The following is a 21,827-nucleotide window of genomic DNA, read 5'->3' as shown; positions in this document are numbered from 1 at the left end:
GCTTAGTTACAGTTATAATAACAAATAGGTGATACAGTTTAGGGTTGGTAGACACATACATATATAAAAACATTTGTTGGAAACAACAAGAGGTGGCAGGTACAATACAGGCATATTATTCATAGAGTAGCAAGTGGTAAAAGTCCAGGTAGAGAAAGAATTATGGATAGGTTTTGGAGACATTGGTCCGAATCCATGTTAAGGTTTTTCGTCTGAAACTTTAGTAGGGTTGGTCAGATCTCAGATCATAAGGAAGTGTGTTCCATGTATTGGCAGCTATAACTGGGAAGCTAGAGCCGCCAGCTGTAGAACGTTTAAATCTCGGGACTTTGAGGGTGTTGATGTTGGCTGATCTCATAGGACGTGCAGTGATTCTCCTATTAATTCTTTCAGCCAGATAGGGTGGAGCTATGTTGTTTAGGCATTTGGACGTGAGGGAGAGTGTTTTGAGGAGGATCCTATCACTAATCTTAAGCCAAGGGACATTTCTTCTGAATCTATATATGCGCTCTCTATTAGGGATATTTAAGGCTGCTCTAAGAGCATTGTTTTGGAGCCTTTGCAGTTTGACAGTAATATATTTATTAGATCCTGCATACAGAGCATTGCAGTAGTCCGATGTTGATAATATAAGTGCATTGGCCAGTGTGATGGAACTTGTTTCAGAGAGAAATGGTCTGCAAGCTTGGATCAGTTTACAAGTGCAATCAGTTGAAAATGCTAGTAAGTTGACTTGCTTCTTGAGGGTGAGTGCCGAGTCAAAGTAGAAACCTACGGGCATCACTTTGATAATATTGTTATCAATGTTGAAGGGAGCATAGCTGGGGTGGAGCTTTTTAATAGCCGTCTCTGAGCCTAGGATCAGTAGCTCCGTTTTGTCGTCATTTAGGCAGAGGCCATGAGAGGCCATCCATGCCTGAATGAGGAGGTATATCTTGTTTACCAAGGCCGTGTCCTCCAAGAAGTTGCCCGAGAGGGGGAGGAGGATCTGGGTGTCATCTGCATAGTTTGAGTAGGTGACACCCAATCTGTCCAACTTGTCGAACAAGGGCTTGGTAAAGATGTTATACCAAGTGGGAGACACACATGAACCCTGTGGTACACCACAGGAGACTTGTATGGGATCAGCAGCTGCAGAAGGGGAGAAGACTGTCATTGTACGGTTGGCTAGGAAAGACTGGATCCAGGTTATGGTATCACTTGAAAAATGTGCAGCTGAGCTAAGGTGGTTCCATAAGACTGCGTGATCCACCAGGTCGAAGGCTGCAGATAAGTCAAGGAGGAGTAACAGAGCCATTTACCCGTTTTCTCTAGCAGCATCTTTTATAATTTGGGCTGGGCAGTTATCTCCTTTGTAATTTGATGGTTTTAGTGAAAGTATGACTTTTTCAGTCTCGATAGTGGATATTCTCTTAAATCTAAAGGGTAAGATGGGACTGTCTAGTGTGGTAGTAGTGGGGGGGCTGCTCAGGGGTGATTAGTAATGCTTTCTTATTGGCTATTTTGAGTTGGAGTGAGGAGATTTTGTTTAGGAGTGCATTTTGTATACTGGTACACCAAGGTTTATCCTTAGGTGTGTGGGCAACCTGGGGTATGGGTGATTCCACTTCCCAGAGGATAGAGAATAGTTCCTTAGTGTTTGACTTTGCCTTAGATATTCTGTCGTTGAAGGTATTCTTTTTTGCACTAATTATTTCACTCTAATAGAGTTTAGATAGGTTGGTAAGTTTGGCCTTGTTCTCGTCGGTTGGCGAGTGATGCCAGATTGACTGAAGCTTTCTTTTTTGCAGTCTAACTTCTTTAAATTGGGGTGTGAACCAAGTATTGATATGTGATTTCTGTTTACCTTTCCGGAGTTTGACAAGTGCCGTGGCGTCCAGGGCATTGGTCATAGCCTCGTTAAAGACTTCTACTAGAATGGTTAGGTCCGAGTTATCATCTGTGTTATTAATGGCAGGGAGAAGCAGAGGGAGTATTTTGTCCACTGTGATGTCTTTTTTGCTTCTGGTTGGGAGCGGCGGTGCCATAATCATGGTATTGTGAGGGGTGAGGTCTAACGTGACAGTGAAGGTTACTAAGGAGTGGTCGGTCCAAGATTGCGGGAAAGTAATAGTAATATTGATATTGCAATTCAAGTCAGCTTGCTTCATGCTTCTATCCATGAGATCTGTCCTGCTTCTATAAATGCTATCTGTCATTCTTCTGTCCATGTGATCTGTCATGCTTTTGTCCCTGCCATCTGTCATGTTCCTGTCCATACCATCTGCCATGATTCTATAGATGCCATCCGTCATGCTTCTTTTATCCATGCCATCTGTCTTGCTTCTGACTATGCCATCTGCCATGCTTCTGTCCCTACCATCTGTCATGCATCTATCCATACCACCTGTCATGCTCCTATTCATATCATCCGTCATGCTTCTATAGATGACATCTGTCATGCTTCTATCCATGAGATCTGTCCTGCTTCTGTCCATGCCATCTATCATGCTTCTACCAATTCCAACAGTCACGCTTCTGTCCATATCATATGTCATGCTTCTATCCATGCCATCTGTCATGCGTCTGTCCATATCATCTGTTATGCTTCTATCCATGCCATTTGTCATGCGTCTGTCCATATCATCTGCCATGCTCCTATCCATGCCATCAGTCCTCCCATTCTATTGTATCTAACCACATGGACGTGATCCATCTTGCTTCCTTGATATCTGGCTGCCAATATCATCCAATCACTGATACTTTCATGCATGCATCTATGAATATAATGATTATAATCTAACCACATTCTCCCACCCATCCATACATAACCAGCATATGGCAACAAGTCTTTAATTTGCACTTGTGTGACTCTTAACAGGAAAAGGACAGCGCACAACAGGTGATCTGTGTTTTCTGGAATGCCACAAAGGGAGGAGGCAGCTGGTCCCGCCAAGGCTGCAAACATCATTCCTCTAACAGGACTCACACCGAGTGTGGCTGCTATCACCTCTCCAGCTTTGCAGTCATCATGGCTGTTGCCGAAACACCGGTGAGTCCATAGCGTGGAACGCAGGAAAAGGAGGGCTTGCGGGGAAGGGGCCTAAGGTACATCTGGTTCCCTGGGAAGAAAGCCCTTATCTTGGGTTGGAACATAAGGAGGCCCATCCCTTGGGAAGAGGTCAAAGAATATCAACGTCTCATGCACTTCACAGAAGGCCGTTACTGCACTCCACTAAAAGGCCAAGCCACTGAGTTTGGTATTGAGGCTGTTGCAGTGGATCATGTTTTAATGGAGTGCTTGAACTCCTAATACACAGAATGTTTAGCGCGGCACCTTTAATTCATAGAGCTGAGCAAGGTGACTTTGCACTCCAAAAATACACTTTGCACCTTGCCTAATTCATAGAGCTGAACAAAGTGACTTTGCGCCTCGCTAAATGTGCCTAATTCACACAAAAAACACTAAGTCTGCAGACTTAGTGGGTTTTTTGTATGTTAATTAGGCCCATTTAGCACAGTGCAAAGTGTATTTTTGCAGTGCAAAGTTACTTTGCTCCGTGCTAAACGTTCTGTGAATTAGGTCCTTCATTTTACCTTAAGGCAGGGATCCCCTGTGTCACACCATTGGCACGATTCATAGACTTATTTGCATGTTTCAAAGTGACTTTGCACTGCTGAAAAGTGACTTTGAACTGCCGCCACAAACCCTGATTCCTGGAAGACTGAATCAAGTTTTGTGTCAGCAGCGCAGTCACATTTCAGCAGTGCAAAGTCACTTTGAACCGTGCAAAAAATTCCAGGAAACGGGGCCCATGGATCCAATCAGGCAGTGGTCGAAATGGGCGGGTGCGGTTGGGAGCAGTACTCGTCTACTTTTCTTTTTTATTATGTTTTACTGTTCCTATACTTTTAATTTAAAAGCTAACTGATCAGGAATGGTTTTGTTTTACAAGAAAAGTGTAGAAAGCAATTGAAACAAGCACTGAACGTTCCCTTAAACCGCAGGTGCATGTGTTTGGGGGGTCTAATGTGCGTGTGACGGTGCGTGGTGATGCGTTTGTGGGAGCGGGGGCAGGCCATCCGGAACATACAGCCTCATTAAGAGTTAGGCAGTAAGTGGTTATGGGTTTGTGTTTTGAAAGGAGGATTTACCTCCAGCAAAACCCTGGAGGTAAATCTTCCCACTCAACGCTGAAAAATCTGCAGAATTGGCGGAATTACTGTGGTGGTAATTCAGCCACGGTAATTCAGCAAAAAAATGCCCCATTGTGTCCAATAGACTCAAAATAAATGGGGAATTACACAGCCACCACCACTTGTAATCAGGCTGAAATTCCGCCTCACCAACCGGCGGAAACAGTAATTCCTCAGGGCTATTTTTTCTGCCTAACTCGTAATGAGGCCCCTAGTTTCACTACTTCTTTTCATGGTCTTCGACCACTGCAATCTAGAGTTAATCTTGTGCGCTTGTTGCTGATTTCTCCTGCAGGAGGATTTCTCTTTGACAGTCGTCACCTACCTTGGAGTCACGTTCTCTCTGCTGTGCCTCAGCCTCGCTATCCTCACCTTCCTCTTCTGCCGTTGCAGTCGCAACACAAACACCGCCATCCACCTGCAGCTCTGTGTCTGCCTCTTCCTCGCAGAGCTCCTGCTACTCACTGGGTTGAAGAGGACCAGCAATAAGGTAATGGCGTTTACAGCCTCTCTTAGCCACCTTGTAGCAGCATTACACAAAATCTCTGAGAAACAGAAGTTTCTGGGTTTTATGTAACTGGGTGGAATGTAACTGGGTGGATAGCTCAGGGGCAAGGTGCTCGCCTTGAAAGCAAGACGACATGGAGCACAACAGGTTCGATCCTCTGGTCCGCGCTTAGGGTATTACGCATGTTATAAATAACCTAGCATATCATATAACCCTGGTTTATTTCCTGATGTGGCAACACACGCTTCTAGGCACTGGGGAAAGGTTATAGCATAGCCCCCCTGAGTTTCCCAGTCATCTGCCACCATCCCACAGGATATGAGGACCATTAAAGAAAGGTTGTCATTTACTCCACTTTTCTTGACAAGGAACCGCAGCATTTCCTCATTCTTTTACAACCATGCACAGACATAGGCCTCATTATGAGTTGGGCGGTATTCCGGCGGTAAATCTGCCGAAATATTGCCCAACTGAATTACTGTTACTGCCACTTGGTCCGGCGGAATTTCCACCGAATTACAAGTGGCGGTGGCAGAGTTAAGTCCCATTTTATCATGAGTCCATAAGACTACATGGGGCTTTTTTGGCAGAATTACAGCTGCAGTAATTCTGCTGTGGTAATTCTGCCGATTTTTCGGCAGAGATATTTATGGACTCATCTCCAACAGAATGCTTGAGATGAATCCTCCACTCCAGGGCCAAACTCGTAGAATGGTGGAGCGGGTAACATTGCCGGTAATTCTGTTACCGCCAATTTTTTCCCGCTCTTCCATGCTCGTAATTAGGCCCTATATAGACCCTTGAAGAGGTAATTTTCCAATCCCCAGGAGTGTTAAAACAGATGTAAAAACTCCTGCATGACATCTGTATGCCTTTACTATTGTGCAACACTCCAGGGCACAGAACGAAATTACCATTTGCACCCGCTCCATATGTTCTGCCTGTCAAAAAAGCATGCATGAACGCCAGAGTGACATGTTAATGTCATTGTTAATGCATAGGTATGGAATCCACCTTTATTAGCACCTGCTTAAAGCAAAGAGGAGACCATAGGGGTCTACTGCAAATTGTGGGGTGAAATATAGTCCCTGAAGGCCAGAAATAAAGAGGCCAGAGTGATTTGTAAATACCCATTTAAATGTAAGGCCAGCACAGAAATGGTGATGTCAGACATTAGGCCTATTGAACCAAAAACAGGCCTGAATCTCCAAGGAAAGAAAGTGGGCTGGAATCTCACAAGTGCAAAGATATGCGCAATGCATTTTAGCACGAAAAAGAAAGATATGTGGCTTACAATGCTGCTTTACTCAATCCATGGAGAGCTTGACTTTTACTTAGAGACAGCAGTGCGTACATTGGGCCTCATTACAACCCCGGCGTTAAGGGCTTTATGGCGATGTAAACGGCGCCGACCCTTAACGCCGGATTCCGAGGTCCCTTAGCGCCATGGAGATCTTAACGGCTGCTTTTTGCATCCGTTAAGATCCATGGCGCTAAGGGACCTTGTCGTTAATTACGCCACCGTAACGGTGGCGTAATTAACTCCTTCCCCACTCCCATTATGCCCTATGGGGCAAAAATGGGAATGGGGAAGGGTAAATGGGGATTGGGGACTTACCGCCCCGCCGACCTCGGAATGGGGCGGTAAGTCCGCCAACCACCATGGCGTAAACGTAGTTTACGCCATGGTGGTAAAGGTACGACCCAGGCGGTAACTTACCGCCTGGGTCGTAATGAGGCCCATTATCTTCAATGTAATACCAGATTGTGCTCCAGTCATTTAAATTGAAACCAAGCTCTGTGCATTTACAAGAAATAAAAGATATTGGGCCTCATTCCGGGTTTGGAACTAACCATGGAGTAATTAGCTCCATGGTTGCCTCCGAAACCGTCCCAAATTCGGCATGGTGAATGGAGTAATTACCGGTCCATTCCAGGGTTGGAGGGACCGGTAATTCCCCATTCACCTTTTGCCCTTCCCCATTCCCATTTCTGCCCCATAGGGCTCAATGGGAATGGGGAAGGAGGTAATTACTGCACCGTAAATTACGGTACCGTAATTACCTCCGATGTACCTTTGCGGGTCCCGTACTTAACGCCTGCTAAAAGCAGGAGGTAAGGAAGGACCCGCAAAGGGACCTCGGAATACGGAGGTAAGGGATTGCCGGCATCGGCACCTTTACCGGTGCCGGTAATTCCTTACCTCCAACCTCAGAATGACCCCCAATCCCTTTTGTTTTCCTTCATCCAAATGACTGTATGCAGAGAGAAGTGCTCACTAGACTTTCAGAGTTTGAACATCGTTTTCTCATATAACTGCCCTATAAATATGGACAATCCAGAAGTGATACTCATGTATTTTGAAACTGTGTAATTAAAGAGATACATTACATATGGATAATGCCATGGTGCCTTATAAAATGTCATGTAAAATTCGTTGTATGTGGGTTTAAAACCCATTGCTTGCAGGAGACATGAGCTGGTCATTTATCCAAAGATGAAACTAAACCTCCAAGAAGTTTCCTCTGCTTCCCTGAAGAAAGGGGTCTGGTTGTCAACCATTAATCATGGCCATTACTTAAAAATATAGAAAGAAACTGCTTAGAATGAAACCACAGGGAAGACAGATAAGGCCCTGTTCTTTCAGCAGAAGTGACCTTGAGGTCTAAGGTCCCATAAAATGTCCATTAGAGTTGTAGTCAGGGCCCTCACAGGCCTTGAAGGGGGAGGCGGACAGAAACATGAGCCAACCTCTGCCTGGCCACATGCCTATGGGTAAATGCAATTTAAGAGTACAAAGGAAAAGGCTGTAGTTGAATTAATCGGAAAATACATATTATTGCATAAAAGGGGCAGCGTATATGCCACAACGATCATTCCAGACCTTTATTAATGGTGACCGTAACTGTAACACTCACCTGATTCTCGCAGAGGCGCCGGTCTTGACTGGGCGACTACCGTATATTCAAAGGTGATGTGTAGCACCCGGTTGGCTCTTTGGGCTGGACCTCTGTGCACTGTATGCCTGACTTCAAGAGTAAGATGTCTGCAGACAGAAAATATGGGATTAATGAACTGGGGTTATTGGGGTGTCCCTATCTCTTCCCTTTTTTGCTCTCCTGTAGACCCCCAAAGGTTAACGCTCTCACCTTAGGTAAGTGAATGCCGAGCTCTCCATCTGCCTCGGGGCAGGGTGCTGTAACCAGTTTCTTCACTGGATCGGTAGCGCAGGCCTCTTGACTTCAGAGGACTGCTGTCCGTCGTTTACTGCACGAACGGTAAGTTTCGAGTAATTCTATTGTCTTTAAAGTCTTTAGCAATGATGTCTCTTGTTTTGCAGGTTCCGGCGATGGCGGATGACGGGCTGAAGTGAGTTGAAGATGGAGTCCGTATGATGAATAGAAGCGCTTGGAAGCACGTAAGTAAGCGCTTGTTGCCTGCTTCACGATGCGCTCTAACTGTCTTTTATTTTGCAGGTACGAGTTCGGAGCGGCTGCAGGGTGCCGGAATACCCACTGGGGTTGATGTGGAAAGGAGTAATGGCACGTGAGTATCAAAGTTCCCCAATGTCTTTAAACGCACCTTGTTTTGTCTTTCAGATGCAGGATGCAGCGCCGAAGGCCTCCGGAGCGTGCGAAGAGTCGGTAAGCTTTTGTCTTTCAGATGCCGGAATGCAGTGTGAAGACCTCCGGAGCGCACGAAGAGTAGGTAAGCCTTTGTCTTTCAGATGCCGGAATGCTAACCTGTTCTTTCTTGTCTTTATAGGTGTTGCTGAAGACTGGATTCAGGATGGTAAGCCTTTTTCCTTAGGCCCAGGATCCGATGCAGAAGACACGATGAGCGTTCTGCTGCAGAGGATGCAGAATAACGCAAAGCAAGATTCATCCACCGGGTGTGGTTTAAATAGCCTCCTGTAGTGCTTAGGTAACTCCTTCCACAGCCACGCCTAGGTAAGAAAAGAGTTCCTGCTTTCCAGAAGAGTTCCAGTGTTCTGAATCTAGGGAGTGGCTCCTGCCCCACCCAACAGGAAAAGTAGTTCCAAACAGAAGAGGATCAGAGGCTCAGCTGGCAGGCAAGTAAGCAGCATGGTCTGCTGCAGGTAAGTCCACCCAAGCATCATGAGCCCGGCGCTTCCAGCGCTGGGACTGGGCACATTTATGAGCCTGGTGCCACTGGCGCCAGGACTGGGTCCAAAAGGTCCCAATTGGGACTGGTTGGCCCTCGGAACCTGGGTTATGGATCTGCTTCCAAGGGAGTTGGGAAAACCCTGACCTTTTGGAAGCAGAGATCATGACAGTAACCCCCTTTGAACCATTCTAAAACGATTTTTAAGTGATAAACATAACTAAAGTTATTCGTGAAGGGTGAAGGAAATAATTAACAAGGGAACTATGAAGTGGCATATTTTTCACTGATACGGCTCCTGAGTAAATAAAGCATAACCATATCTCTGCATAGGAAGGGTGGGCCTACTTCAGAGTAGCATCATCTGATTTGCCTTAAAATGTAATTCTTAAAAATACATTAATACATCTAAAGATTTGAAAAATGAGGGTACTTGCCATGTTGATATATTTTTTTAGTTTTGTCCGTGCCAAATTGGGATGACAAAGCTTTCTCCTCCCACAGCTGTCCTGACTCACTCCTCATCTCCTTGTCCTATTAGCACACAGGTGGGAGGTGGGTAGAGAAAACCAACCAATCCCTTTCGCGGGAATCATGACAAATTTGTGATGTCATTTGCCCTATAAGTAGATCAGTTTGCATTAGTAATGGGTTTTTCACTTATTCCGGGAGGGAATCTACTGCTGAATTCTTGAGAGAAACATCCCAGCAGAGAGGCCCAAATCTAAATAGAAAGTTACAAAGGAGTGTGGTAGCCACCCTACTGAGAACGAACATGGGTTAAATACCCTGTTCTATGGAATTTCTTCCACTCGGGAGGGTCTACAACCACGTTTTAGCTCACTGCACCCTTACAGAGGAGAAATATCCATTTACATGTCAATCTTTGCCCCACCTACAAGGGCAGTCCTGCACCGAAATGCTAGGCAAATCTCCTCTGAACAAGAGTACCTTCAGCAACCCCAGACACGTGTTTCGGCCTAGACAGGAGTCACATTTAAACAATGAATAATAAATAACTGAGTTGTTTATGTACTCTTTACTGAATACCTTCAAAATAACATAGGTGGAGCTGGGCATAAACTAGGACACCATCGGTTAAGAGGCTACCCAGGTGGTGAGGCAATAGTTCAGTTTATTCCATTTCATCACTATGCACGTAAAATGATGCCTAGGTCACGTTCTCCTCCTCTTTGCAGTGCATTTGTTGTCATGGCCACCACCTGCAGGTGCAGAGTCTCTGTGCTTCATCCCCTGTGAAAGGAAAATGAGCCACTGTAGTAGTGAAATGATAAACAGCATCTAAGGAGGCTGCATCTGATGTGTATTTGAGATAAATTGGGCCCAAAATAGCTGTGAAATGTGCCAGCAAGACAGCTGGTTCGACTGATACAAATAATTACTCTTTTGTACTGTAGGTGGTTTAGTGCATGCACTAGCAGGACACATTGATGTTAATTTGCTCTTTGAACCTTTAATGGCATATGGCACAATGTTTCTTGAGTAAACTATTTCCTCCCTATGTCTCTACTAGTGCTGGCCATAGTTGGGGATTGTGCTGTTGTCAGACCTTCCTATCCCAAGGGTTCTAAATATCTCACCCATGTTGTACAAGAGAATTCTTGCAAAACAAACACAGAGGCCATTGTTCTTCCCCCAAAATTAGGCAGGTCTTGATAACAACATGTTCTACAGACGGCTATCAAACAGGATCATTCTAAGGGGGGTATGTCACATTCAGTCATTCTTTTCACTTGGAATAAAGAGTCCCACTCTATTTATTTCACATAACTGGGACCATATGTTCTCGAGAGAGAGTTCAGTGTTTTCGATGGGAGTTTGTTGTAACACTATTTCAATCAAGCATTCCATTCCCTCTGTGTTTATTGTAACAGAGTCATCTATTGATGGATGAGGAATACGGGTATCATGAAGAAAAGGGCCCAAGAGAAAGTGTCTGATTTTCCAAAGGTATTTTTCAATTGGTTCAATCCCGTTTTCACTCTGAAGCCGTTGGATCAATCGCTAATATGCAGACATTTCAAGATGATAATGCCTGCTTAGTTGCGTGATGGGTTGTGGCTTTCAATCAAATCATTATTCTATTCAGAGCCCCTCTATTTGTCGTCAGCAGATTCCCAGTGATTTAAAAAGCTGCTTCATCTAGCAAGGGGTTCTAGGCATATGGACCTCGCAAAAGTAAAAATCGCTGCTGTTTCCTATGGCATTTTGATGGCTTGATTTTCCATATGATGGTTCCCAAGGCCATTTGTAGCAAAGCAAATTCCCAGGTAATTCTATTGCACTTTCAGCAGCTGAGATCCATTCACAAAAAAAGGCTTTTGGCAGATTCTGTGTCTTGCCCATTATAGGTAGTGCTAATTTGGTTACATCTATTCTCAATTTTGTACGAGCCATAAACTCAGGCAATTAAGTAGTCATTTAACAAGTTTTGAAGAGCTCTTGGTGTGTATGCTAGAAGGACAATCTCATCGGCATAGGCTAACATGGTGACCTTATCTTCCTAGCCTAAGTACATTGGGTGTAGACTGTTCTAAAATTGACTCAAGGGTGATTGTATACAATTTAAATAAATAGGAACAATAATGCCCCCGTGGCGAGGGCCCCTATGGGTCCCAAAGGGGGATGTGCAGTTCCCCCCACCATCATTAGTAAGGTATAAAACTATTAATTTCCATGAACCTTTTATGTTTACCATATCTAAAAGGATTGACCACAAGTGTTCCCTGGCAACCAAGAAAAAAGCGATGGACAGGTTAATTAAAACACAGTAAATGGTACACTCCTTTAGAGGCGAACGGTTTAGGGTCTGGTTTAGTATTCCCAGTCCTTCTCAGACCCCAGCTGTGTATCCCCCACAATATTAGCCAACTTCACCCAATCCAGTAGATAACCCAGTATACTCCCCATAATCTTTGAAGATGGGTCCAAGAGTGAGATTGGGCAACAGGATTTTGGTAGCGATTTATCTCCCTTCTTATATATAAAAATGATAATCGTTTCGCGCCGTGATTCGCGGACTGCGCAGCTCGCAATTTCATTAAAAAGAATACAAAGAATTGGAGGCCATGGCTCTATATTGGTGTTAAATAAATTGAAAAGGTGTAAAGTCTGAGCTTTAGGTTTTACAAGGCTTCTGGGCTTTAATTACCTTCAAGACATCCAGATTAGCCAAGTAATCCCTCAGACTATTTAATTCATTGTAAAGAGTCTCAGGATTTTTCTCATTATCTTTTAAAAATACATCCCCAAAGTGCAAAACCCATGTCGAGGCTTGCACATTTTTCTATATATAATTATTATGGGCAGGATTGGTTGCTTTTGACACCTTTCTCCAAAAAGTCCATGTGTCCTAATTTTTACAACTTCCAAGAGTTTCTCCCAGGCAACAAGTATGAGTTCTTATTTCCACATAGAGCTGCCCCTTTTATACTCCTTTCTATTTTCTGCGACCCAGCTCAATACTGGGCTGGGCTCTCAGAGTGACCAAAGAGCCTCCCTTGCTACTTTACATTTGCTATCAAACTAGCCCTTACACCAATGTTTCTGTTTTTGGGTCGCATTTCTTTGTCTCTCTGATGGCAATGGCCCTAGCCACTTCTTTGTATGCAGTAATCAAATACTTTGAGGGAATTTCATACATTTAGGCATTTGCTAATAAGTAGTTTTGCTTCCCTCGAACTGTATTCATAGAATTATTTGATATTCACCTTTTACCAACAAATCCTTTTATGATTTGACAATAGGAAGCCTTCCAGATACATGCAAGGTGGATTCTATTTAGTTACTAACTAACTAACTAAGCCTTAAGGGGTTATGGTCACTCTCATCTCACTCTGTAAAGTCCACATCCACTATTAGAATGGATTGTGTCCTCCCACATATTCCTCATCTTATGATATCTTCATTTCCAGCTTTAGCTGCTTTGGAAAAAAAAGAATCTCTCGGCAGAGGGCGCTGTGCGTCAAGACGGTCGACTCGATGTCCCTCGAGGGTTTCCATCTCAGCTGACGTCATCGTCAAGTAAATATACAGCATGCAGCACCCGTTTGTTTCAGTTCCGTTTTTTCTGCGAATGTGATTGCTTCGAGAATTACTGGGCGCTTCAGTTTTCTTTGAAAACTTATCGAAAATAGGCTGGTCTGCAGCTCCGAATAATCCGAAGAAGGGCTTCAAAAAGTGTCTAAAATGAGCCACCAAGATGTCCATCACGGACCCGCATATGATATGCATCTGGTGCCTGGGTGTAGAGCATGTAACCGGCGACTGTCGATCCTGTCAGCCGATGACAGGTAAGGCCTTAACAGAGCGCAAAGCTAAACTTTCGGTGGGTATGATTTTCCCCAAATCCCTGTCCACTCCATCTAAATTTGGGTCATCCCATGAGTCGAGAGATTCCTCTCCTCACAAAAAAATATCCAAGAAACGGCCCCACTCAAGGAGCAGACACTCCTCGTTGTCATCAAAAAAATCAAAGAGAAGGCATAGATCACCTTCTTCCTCATCTTCTTCCTCTAATGAAAGGAATGTAGTCTTCCCAACTAAATCCTCCTCCAAAGAGGAGTGCGAACTCTTTAGGAAGAACATTTGCAACATTTTCTAGGATCAGGCCCGTCCTTCTCGAGGCATAAGAAAAGTGGCCATACTACAGTCGATGGCAAGCATGAGGCCAAGGCAAAACCCAGTGCGCCCTCGAACCCAGGTCATAAGCCTAATACTACTCGAGAATCGTTGAGTACTCAACGAGATGAGAAATCGTCAAAGAAACCATCGAGTCGAGGGTCAAATCCCTCGAAGCACAAGACCAAATGCAAGTCGCAAACGTCTCTAAACCTTTACTTAAGAAGGATTTTTTTAGATCCTTAACATCTATAAATGAGGGCTATGAAACTCAGATGATGCCCCTCCATTTGGTCTCCAACTGGATACTCCTAGTATAAAAATAAATACTGATATACCTGAATGTGTCCTTTCAGAAGAGACTAGGGTTAGGGAGCTACATAACACCCTACAGACAGCTAGTGCGGTAGAAACCTCACCAGAGCTAGATTTTGGGAAACCAGATCTGGCTGATCATGCAGATGCATCATACAGAAGCCTAATGTCCAGAGTGGTGGAATTCCTGGGATGGAGTAGACCAGCTCCCACATTTGTACATGATGAGCTGACTGACATAGTGGACAAAGGTCCTCAATATGACCCTATATTATCATTCCATGTGGCACTTCAAAAAAGGGAGGCTCCAGAGTCCAGCCCTGCAGTAAACAAAAATCGGACACAAAAATACAGGCCATACTGGCTACCTGTCAATACATCCAACTCCAGAAAGGCTAGTAGTACAAGGAGCTACATCTGCCTCCAAGCAAGCGGCATACCCAACCATACCCCCTGACAGGGATGACAAACGCATTGACTCTTGGGCTAAGAAAGTCTTTTCTGCTAGCAGCATGGCTTTAAAGTCTGCTAATTCTACATGTGGCCTTGCAAAATTCACATTCACCCTGTGGGACTACATAGCAATGGCGGCTGATCACATACCTGAGGGTGAGGAAAGAGACGGCTTCATGAACCTGATAAGGGATGGCAAAGAGGCCATGTGTGAGTCTCTGCAATCAGGTCTGGACTCTGCTGACAGCGTCAGCAGGGCCATGGCAGCAAACACTGTCATACGCAGATTTTGCGTAGTTGAGGAACTCAGGATTTGCACCTGATGTACAATCCAGACACCTTAAAATGCTCTTTGACGGCTCCCATTTATTTTGAAATAAGGCTGATGAAAGCCGTTAAAAAACTGCAGATCTCGAAGGCGGCAGCCACGTCTTAAGTGCCGCAGACTGACAGCCACAGCCTTTTTACCCCAGCTGATCATCTTGGAGGGGTAGGTCTTTTCGCTACTACTCCTCAGTTGGAAGAGCAAGAGGACAGGCTGGTCAGAGAGGACAGAGAAGATTCCCTCATGGTGGATGAGGGAGAGGTGCAAAGCCTGCCCAAGCAGCGGTGTCTTTACAGCCGCTGCTTCAGCCGCCACAAAACCACTCTGAGGTCTTGACTCACGACACCCTGGTGGGGAGCAGACTATCACAGCATCTGAAAGAATGGTGAGGTATTATTTCGGATGCATGGGAATTAGAAACAGAAACCCAGGGTTACTGCCTCCCCTTTATACAGAGACCTCGGGATCATCCACTGGGAAACCATTTGCTAAATGTTCCAGATCCATTCCTGTTGCAGTAAATGTTGACCCTGCTAGAGAAAGGTGCTATAGAACCAGTACCTGTGATGTAAAGGAATTGAGGATGGTATTCTCCCTATTTCCTAATCCCCAAGAAGGACGGAGGTCTGAGACCTATCTTGGACTTGGGATACTTGAACAATTTCCTCAAGAAGGACAAGTTCAAGATGGTCAAACTTTCTTAGATCCTTCAGGCCCTCCAGCTCCAGGATTGGATGGTATTGTTGGACCTTCAGGATGCTTACTTTCATGTGCCAATCCATCATAAGCACAAGAAGTACCTGAGGTTCGCCATTGGCGGTTCTCATTATCAGTTTTGAGTTCTGCCATTCAGGATGAACTCCGCCCCAAGCGTTTTCACCAAGTTAATGGAAGTGGTGGCAGCAAGTCTCAGGAGAGGAGGGATTCACGTCTACCCCTACCTGGAAGATTGGCTGATCAGGGCACGTTCACCCGAACAGGCCCAGGAACATCTCAGTATCACCTGCCACTCCCTCCACAGACTGGGCTTCTCTCTCAATTACAAGAAGTCCCACATGATACCATCTCAGAGACTCCAGTTCATTGAAGCGGTCATAGATGCATCCTTGGGAAAAGCACCGCCACATGAGGTGAGGGCTCAAGACATTCTGCAGATGGTCACCAAGTTTCAGAGTGGCCAGAGCCTTCCAGCCTTCGACTTTTTGAGTTTGCTCGGCCTCATGACATTCTGTATTTTTCTGGTTCGTCTGAGAATGAGATCCCTTAAATGGGCCCTCAGAACATTCTTAAAGGCGAACCTTTTTGGCAACCATGGGTGGAGGTAACAGTAGTGACAGACTCCTCACTCACGGGGTGGGGAGCCCACGCCAATGATCTGATAATCAGCGTCATTGGTCTCCATCGGAGTCAAAACTACACATCAACCTTTTGGAGCTGAGGGCAATCAGACGAGCGCTGAAGGCCTTTTTGCAATCTGTATGGGGAAAGATTGTCCTTAAAATTACAGAAAACCCAGTGGCCATGTATTACCACAACAAGAGAGGAGGCGTAGGGTCCCTACCACTGTGCAGAGAAGCAATGCAGCTATGGTCTGGGCAATTCAAGAAGGAATCTCTCTATCGGCAGGTCACCTAGCCACAGAGGAGAACATGCCGGCGGATGTTCCGAGCAGGCATAGCACATTCTCACAAGTGGGAACAAGCTCAGGAAGTCCTTCAAGAGATCTTCACCCTTTGGGGAACCCCTCACCTCAAGTGGATCTGTTCGTGGCTAGTGTGAACCGGAAGTACAAACTGTTTTGCTACAGAGAATTTCCTCCAAGAGGAGCTCTAGGGGATGTGCTCATAGTGGACTGGGAGTTTCCACTCCTGTATGCGTTTCCTCCAGTCCTCGTCATTCCTCATGTGATCAGGAGGTTGAGAAAGTTCAGGAAATCCATGATCCTAATTGCCCCGTATTGGGCCAGGAGGACCTGGTATCCAGACCTTCTGGACATGTACATCTGGCCTTCAATAATTGGAACAAGTTCTGCAGCTGGTGTAGGGAAAATGCAGTTGACCCTTTTCAATGCGATACATCTACGGTGTTATCGTTTCTATTACCTTTGGCAAATCTGGGGCTCCAGATTGGAACAAACAAGGGTTATCTAGCAGCGCTTTTCATATTCAAGCGCACCTCGGAAGAGGCATCCTACTTCAAAATACCCTTAACATTTACATTTCTTAAAGGACTCACAAATGTGTTTCCTCCAACACTATTCCAAATGCCAACTTGGGACCTAAACTTGGTTTTAAAGTTTTTGACGTGCTTCTTTCGAGCCACTCCATTCCTGACGGTTAAGGCTGCTAACTTACAAAACCATTTTGTCAATAGCGATAACATCAGCCCACAGGGTGAATGAGTTGCAGGCATTATCCTGTAAACCTCAGCTTACCACCTTTCACAAGGATATGGTTGCCCTTAAGGTCAAACCCTCTTTTCTACCTAAGATTGCATCGGATTACCATTTAGCACAGAACATTGTGCTTCCGGCTTCTATACGTCACCTCATCCTGCCAAGGAAGAGGAAAGATTCCATAAACTCGATCCAAAGAGAGCTCTAAGCTTTTATATTTTAAGGATGGCAACGTTGCAAAAGCACAACAAACATTTCATTGGTTATACAGGGTACAAACTAGGTCTGTCAGTTACCAAACAGACTCTATCCAGATGGATCATACTGGCTATTTCAGAATGCTACAGGCTGGCTGGGAAAGATTCCCCCAGAAGGTTTAAGGGCTCATTCACTAGGAGCATGGCAACTTCCTCTGCCCTTCAGAGGGGAGTTCCAATAAAGGACATCTGCAAGGCAGCTACCTGGTCCATCTTCCTCACGTTCACAAAACTTTACTGTTTTAGACACTTCTAACAATCAAGAAAGATTTGGGAAGGCAGTTCTATACTCCATTCTTGACAACCATTAACTCTCAATTCTTACTCCCTCCTCCAAAAGAACCTAATACTGCTTTGGGAGTCTATCATAAGATGAGGAAAACGTGGGAGGACATAATCCATTTGATGAACAAGTTACTTACCCTCAACTGGATGTTCCTCCCACGTATTCCTCATCGCCCCCCAACCTAACCCGCTGTAGAATTTCCGAGCTTTAATCCTTGCGCTCTTTTAAGGCCTGATAATTTAAGGGCACTTATCAAGGCTGGTTATTCTGCATTTGGGTGGCGAAAAAGCAGAACTGAAGCCAATGGGCGCTGCGCATGGTATATGTACTTGACGATGACGTCAGCCGAGATGGAAGGCCTCAAGGGACATTGAGTCGACCATCTAGATGCACAGTGCCCTTTGCCGAGAGTAAACAATTTTCCGAACAAACTATAGCTGGAAACAACAATATCATAAGATGAGGAATACATGGGAGGAACATCCAGTCGAAAGAACTTTACCTTGTTCTTCTATGCTAATGCCCCACATCAATTAGGAAGTAATCAATTAATGAATCACCTTGATTCTCCAGCATGGGGTCCGGCATGGATTCACATGCTCATGAATATTCCCCGTCGTCAGGCTGGGAATCCTCGGTAAAGAAAACATCAGTTTGAGTTTCGTTTCTGAACTGTCTTTCTCCTAATAACCAATCACTGGTCTCTGGGTCATACTGTCCCCAGCCAATGACTGCCCTTTACCTGAGCCCCTCCTCTGGCAGCCATCTTCAGATTTTTACCGCACGTTCAAGTGTTGGGAGTCCTCGTGCTATAGCTCTCGAGCTTCTACTGTGTTTTGATCTAATTTTTTCGGTCAATCGAGCCTCAAGCTCCACTGTTTCTACTTCCCATCAACGGGGACCCATTTCGGAATTTTCTACGCCCCTCAGGTTTTTGTCGAGTTCTGCTTCTTGGAGGATTCCAGAAGATCTTTGAGGTCTACCCCGTGTGGACATGGCCCAGGACAAAGGGAGCACGACGCCCGGATCCAAGCTGTTCAGGAGCTGCCCTGGATGCGGATTGCAGAATGTCTTCAAGGAGGACAAGCATTCTAGATGCCTCTACTGCCTTCATGAAGACAAAACGCACGTGGAGAAGGACTGTGCGTTTTGCAAGAGCATGTCGGAGCGGACCATGAGGGATCGGCGTACCCGCCCCACCAACTGGCTGGAGGAGAAGAGCCCAGCAGCGGGTTAGAAGAAGAAGAGGTCCGAGCGGTCTTCTAAGAACTTTGAGGGTGCTCCGGCGACAGGGGCCCAACAAAAGGCAAAGCACTGCGAGTCCACGGGCACCGGGAGTGCCGAACGGTTGGGCTCCTCGGCTGCCAGGAAGGGCGCACTTTCACCGACGCCATCAACCACGAGCCAACGCTCTGGCTCGGGGAAAAGAAAGCCAGAGAACCCGGGTAAAGTTAGGGATAAGTCCCGGTCGATCCCGACGGAGTCAGCCGAGGGGGAGCGAGTCAGCGACCCTTCCCCCAAGGTGAAGGCCTCAGGCGTGTCTAAAGTCGTGAAGGCCTTGATTCACCCGGCTAAGGCCTCTATCGAGGGAGTTGTGGCGGCCCTGGCAAAGCCTGTGGAGGCTACCCCAGTTGAGACGACCTCGGGGCCCAGAGTTTCCCTGCCACCGCAGAGGGAATCCTCTTTTCAACCCATCGATAAGACCCCCGTGAGAACCCTGTGAAAAAAGAGGGGGGCAGTGTCCATCACGGACACGGATACAGCCTCTGAAGAGGAGCTGGCTGAAGTTGTGAAGATCCTGGACAAGAGGTTCGAGGAAGTCTGGTCCCACGGGAGGGTTCCCGACGAGGCGGACAAAGAAAGCGACGGTGGCGCAGACGAGGTTCCCGTGGAGGCGGAAGATTCCACTCCCCAACCGTTTCCCCCGTCTTAACAGGTACCTGGGCCACAGGACAACTCAGGAGCAATCTTGATGGCGATCCAGGTCTTGTGTACAGAGATAAGGACAAGGTTGCCCTTACCCCCAAAGGAAGACCCAGCGGAGCCTGGACCATCGGGAAGCCCTCCAAGCAAGCGGAGGAGAACTCATCCCCCACCGCCCTTCCAGCCGGCGCGGCCCTCACAGCCTTCTTCTCCTTCCCCGGTATCGAGGGATGACACGGGAATAGAGACGGCCACAACGGGGACGGATGACGATGGTGGTGATGACGGAATGGGCATCCCATCACCACCTCCTCGGCCCTCTCCGCCTGACGAAATTGGCTGCTTCCACGCCATGATCGCCAGGGCATCCAAGCTCTTCCAGCTCTGCCCCGTAGAACAGAAGAAGGAAGGTTTCCTCTATCAACGGCGTGAGGCCAAGAGGAAGACGGTCCTCTCGGTCCCGTTACTTGACGTCATCTGGGACGAGGGGCTGGAGCTCCTGAAGAACCCGTCCATGACCCCTGCCAAGAGAGACAGGTACAAGAAGAAGTACTGGGTCCCGGATTCCGCCCCCATGTGCCTTAGGGCGCAGCTGACCCCAGATTTGGTTGTCTCAGTGGCAGCCAAGAAGAAAGCGGCGGTGGCGACGGCTTCAACTTCGACCTCACTGTCAGACGGCGAAGGGAAGAAATTGGACGCCATGGGACGACGGGTCATCTCGTCGGCTGCGACGACGATTAAAGCGGCCAACGCCCTCGTCATTGTGGCCCGCTACGACAGGGAGCTGTGGTTTAAGATCGCTCTCCTGCTGGACTTCCTCCCAGACGACAAGAGGGCTGAGGCCCTGGAGATCCTGCAGGAAGACGGGGTGGTGTCGGACCACGCCGTCACTGCAGGCCATCAAGGCCGACACGGAGACGGCACAAGCGTTGGGAGTTATACAGCAGCGACGGCCACCCTTTCGGAACTCCGGAGGCAAGGAAGGTGCCTCCAAAGGATTCGGTGGCGGCTCCTCAACGTACCGCCAGGCGGCCCGCTCCTCGTCGCAGGAGGCCTACAGAGGATGCGGCAAATCAGGAGGATATCGTCGTCGTCGTCAAGGAAGCCAAGGCGGCGAGGCCGCTACCAAGCAGATCTGAACCGGCCGTGGCGTCGTGCCCCCACCTGAGCACCCCGGTGGGAGGCCTGCTGGCGAAGTTCGTCAGCGTGTGGGAGTCCATCTCCACCGACTGTTGGGTGTTGGATGCCCTGGCCTGCGGGCGCACAATCTAGTTTCTAAAGAAGTGCCCCTGCATTCCACCCGTGGCCAGGAAGGAAAACCACGTCCCTCAACTGCTGCTGGAAGTAAGGACGATGCTGAAGAAAGGAGCCATCAAGCTCGTCCCAAAGAGGCTCCGGGGCTCCGGAGTGTACTCACGATACTTCCTCGTAAGAAAGAAGACCGGCGGCTAGCGATCCATCCTGGACCTTCGTCGTTTAAACAAGTGCATCAAGTCCCAGAAGTTCCGGATGGTCACTCTCCAGCACGTGCTGAGGCAGCTGGAGGAAGGCAACTTTCTATCGTCGCTGGACTTGGAGGATGCCTACTTCCACATCCCCATTCTAAAAGGACATCGAAAGTTTCTAAGATTCGTAGTCCAAGGACGGCACTACCAGTTCAAGGCCTGTTGCTTCGGATTGAAGTCAGCGCCCAGGGTATTCACCAAGTGCCTTGCACCAGTGGGGGCGCGGCTGTGCCTGCAGGGCTTCCACGTCTACCCCTACCTGGATGATTGGCTCATCCGAGCAAGGACAAGAGAACTCGCCGTTGAGCACACAGTGAAGACCGTCCAGCTGCTCACGGATCTGGGATTCTCCATCCACTTCGTGAAATCCTACTTGGTCCCGTCGCAAGTCACACTGTTCCTGGGGGCCAGGCTCGACACAGTGGCACGGTTGGCCTCGACATCGGAGGAAAGGACAAAGGTCATCCTGGGCAAGGTGCAACAGCTGTCAAGCATGGATGTGGCCAGGGTGAGGTCCATCAAGTCCCTTCTCGGCATGATGTCCTCGTGCATCTACCTCGTACGCCTGTGCAGGCTGCGGATGCAGCCACTGCAAGAGTTCCTCGACGCCCGTTGGATGCAAGCGGCAGGCAGCTTCGAAGACAGGATCTCGCTCAACGAGACCTTCCGCCAAGCGATCCGGTGGTGGGGCACCCGCGCGCATCTCGCAGCAGGTATGGACTTCCAGACCCCGGCACAACAGGAGACGGTGACGACGGATGCCTCCCTGGAGGGATGGGGAGCGCACACAGAGATCTCCACGCAAGAGGTCTTTGGCTCCCAGAGGAGAGGTCACTACACATCAACGTCCTGGAGCTCCGAGCCCTGGTCCGAGTTCTGGACCCTCAGGTCATTCCTCCCGTCCCTCAAGGGCAAGGT

General features: G+C 47.2%; 1 protein-coding gene across 2 annotated transcripts in view; it reads left to right on the top strand.

The window, feature by feature from the left end:
- Nucleotides 1-21,827, top strand: part of LOC138447681 (adhesion G protein-coupled receptor E1-like) — a 927,425-nt gene that overhangs the window by 669,933 nt on the left and 235,665 nt on the right. For both annotated transcript variants that reach the window (XM_069603948.1, XM_069603946.1), the window contains 2 exons: nucleotides 2,861-3,031; nucleotides 4,472-4,666. In XM_069603948.1, the coding sequence (XP_069460049.1) occupies nucleotides 2,861-3,031; nucleotides 4,472-4,666 (366 nt within the window). The remainder of the gene's footprint in view (nucleotides 1-2,860; nucleotides 3,032-4,471; nucleotides 4,667-21,827) is intronic.

The sequence above is a fragment of the Ambystoma mexicanum genome, chromosome 3q (assembly GCF_040938575.1).
Source record: "Ambystoma mexicanum isolate Mex_15411 chromosome 3q, UKY_AmexF1_1, whole genome shotgun sequence".
In the NCBI taxonomy this organism is placed as follows: domain Eukaryota; kingdom Metazoa; phylum Chordata; class Amphibia; order Caudata; family Ambystomatidae; genus Ambystoma; species Ambystoma mexicanum.
Note: the sequence above shows the minus strand (reverse complement) of the source record. Positions and strands in the feature narration are given on the sequence as shown.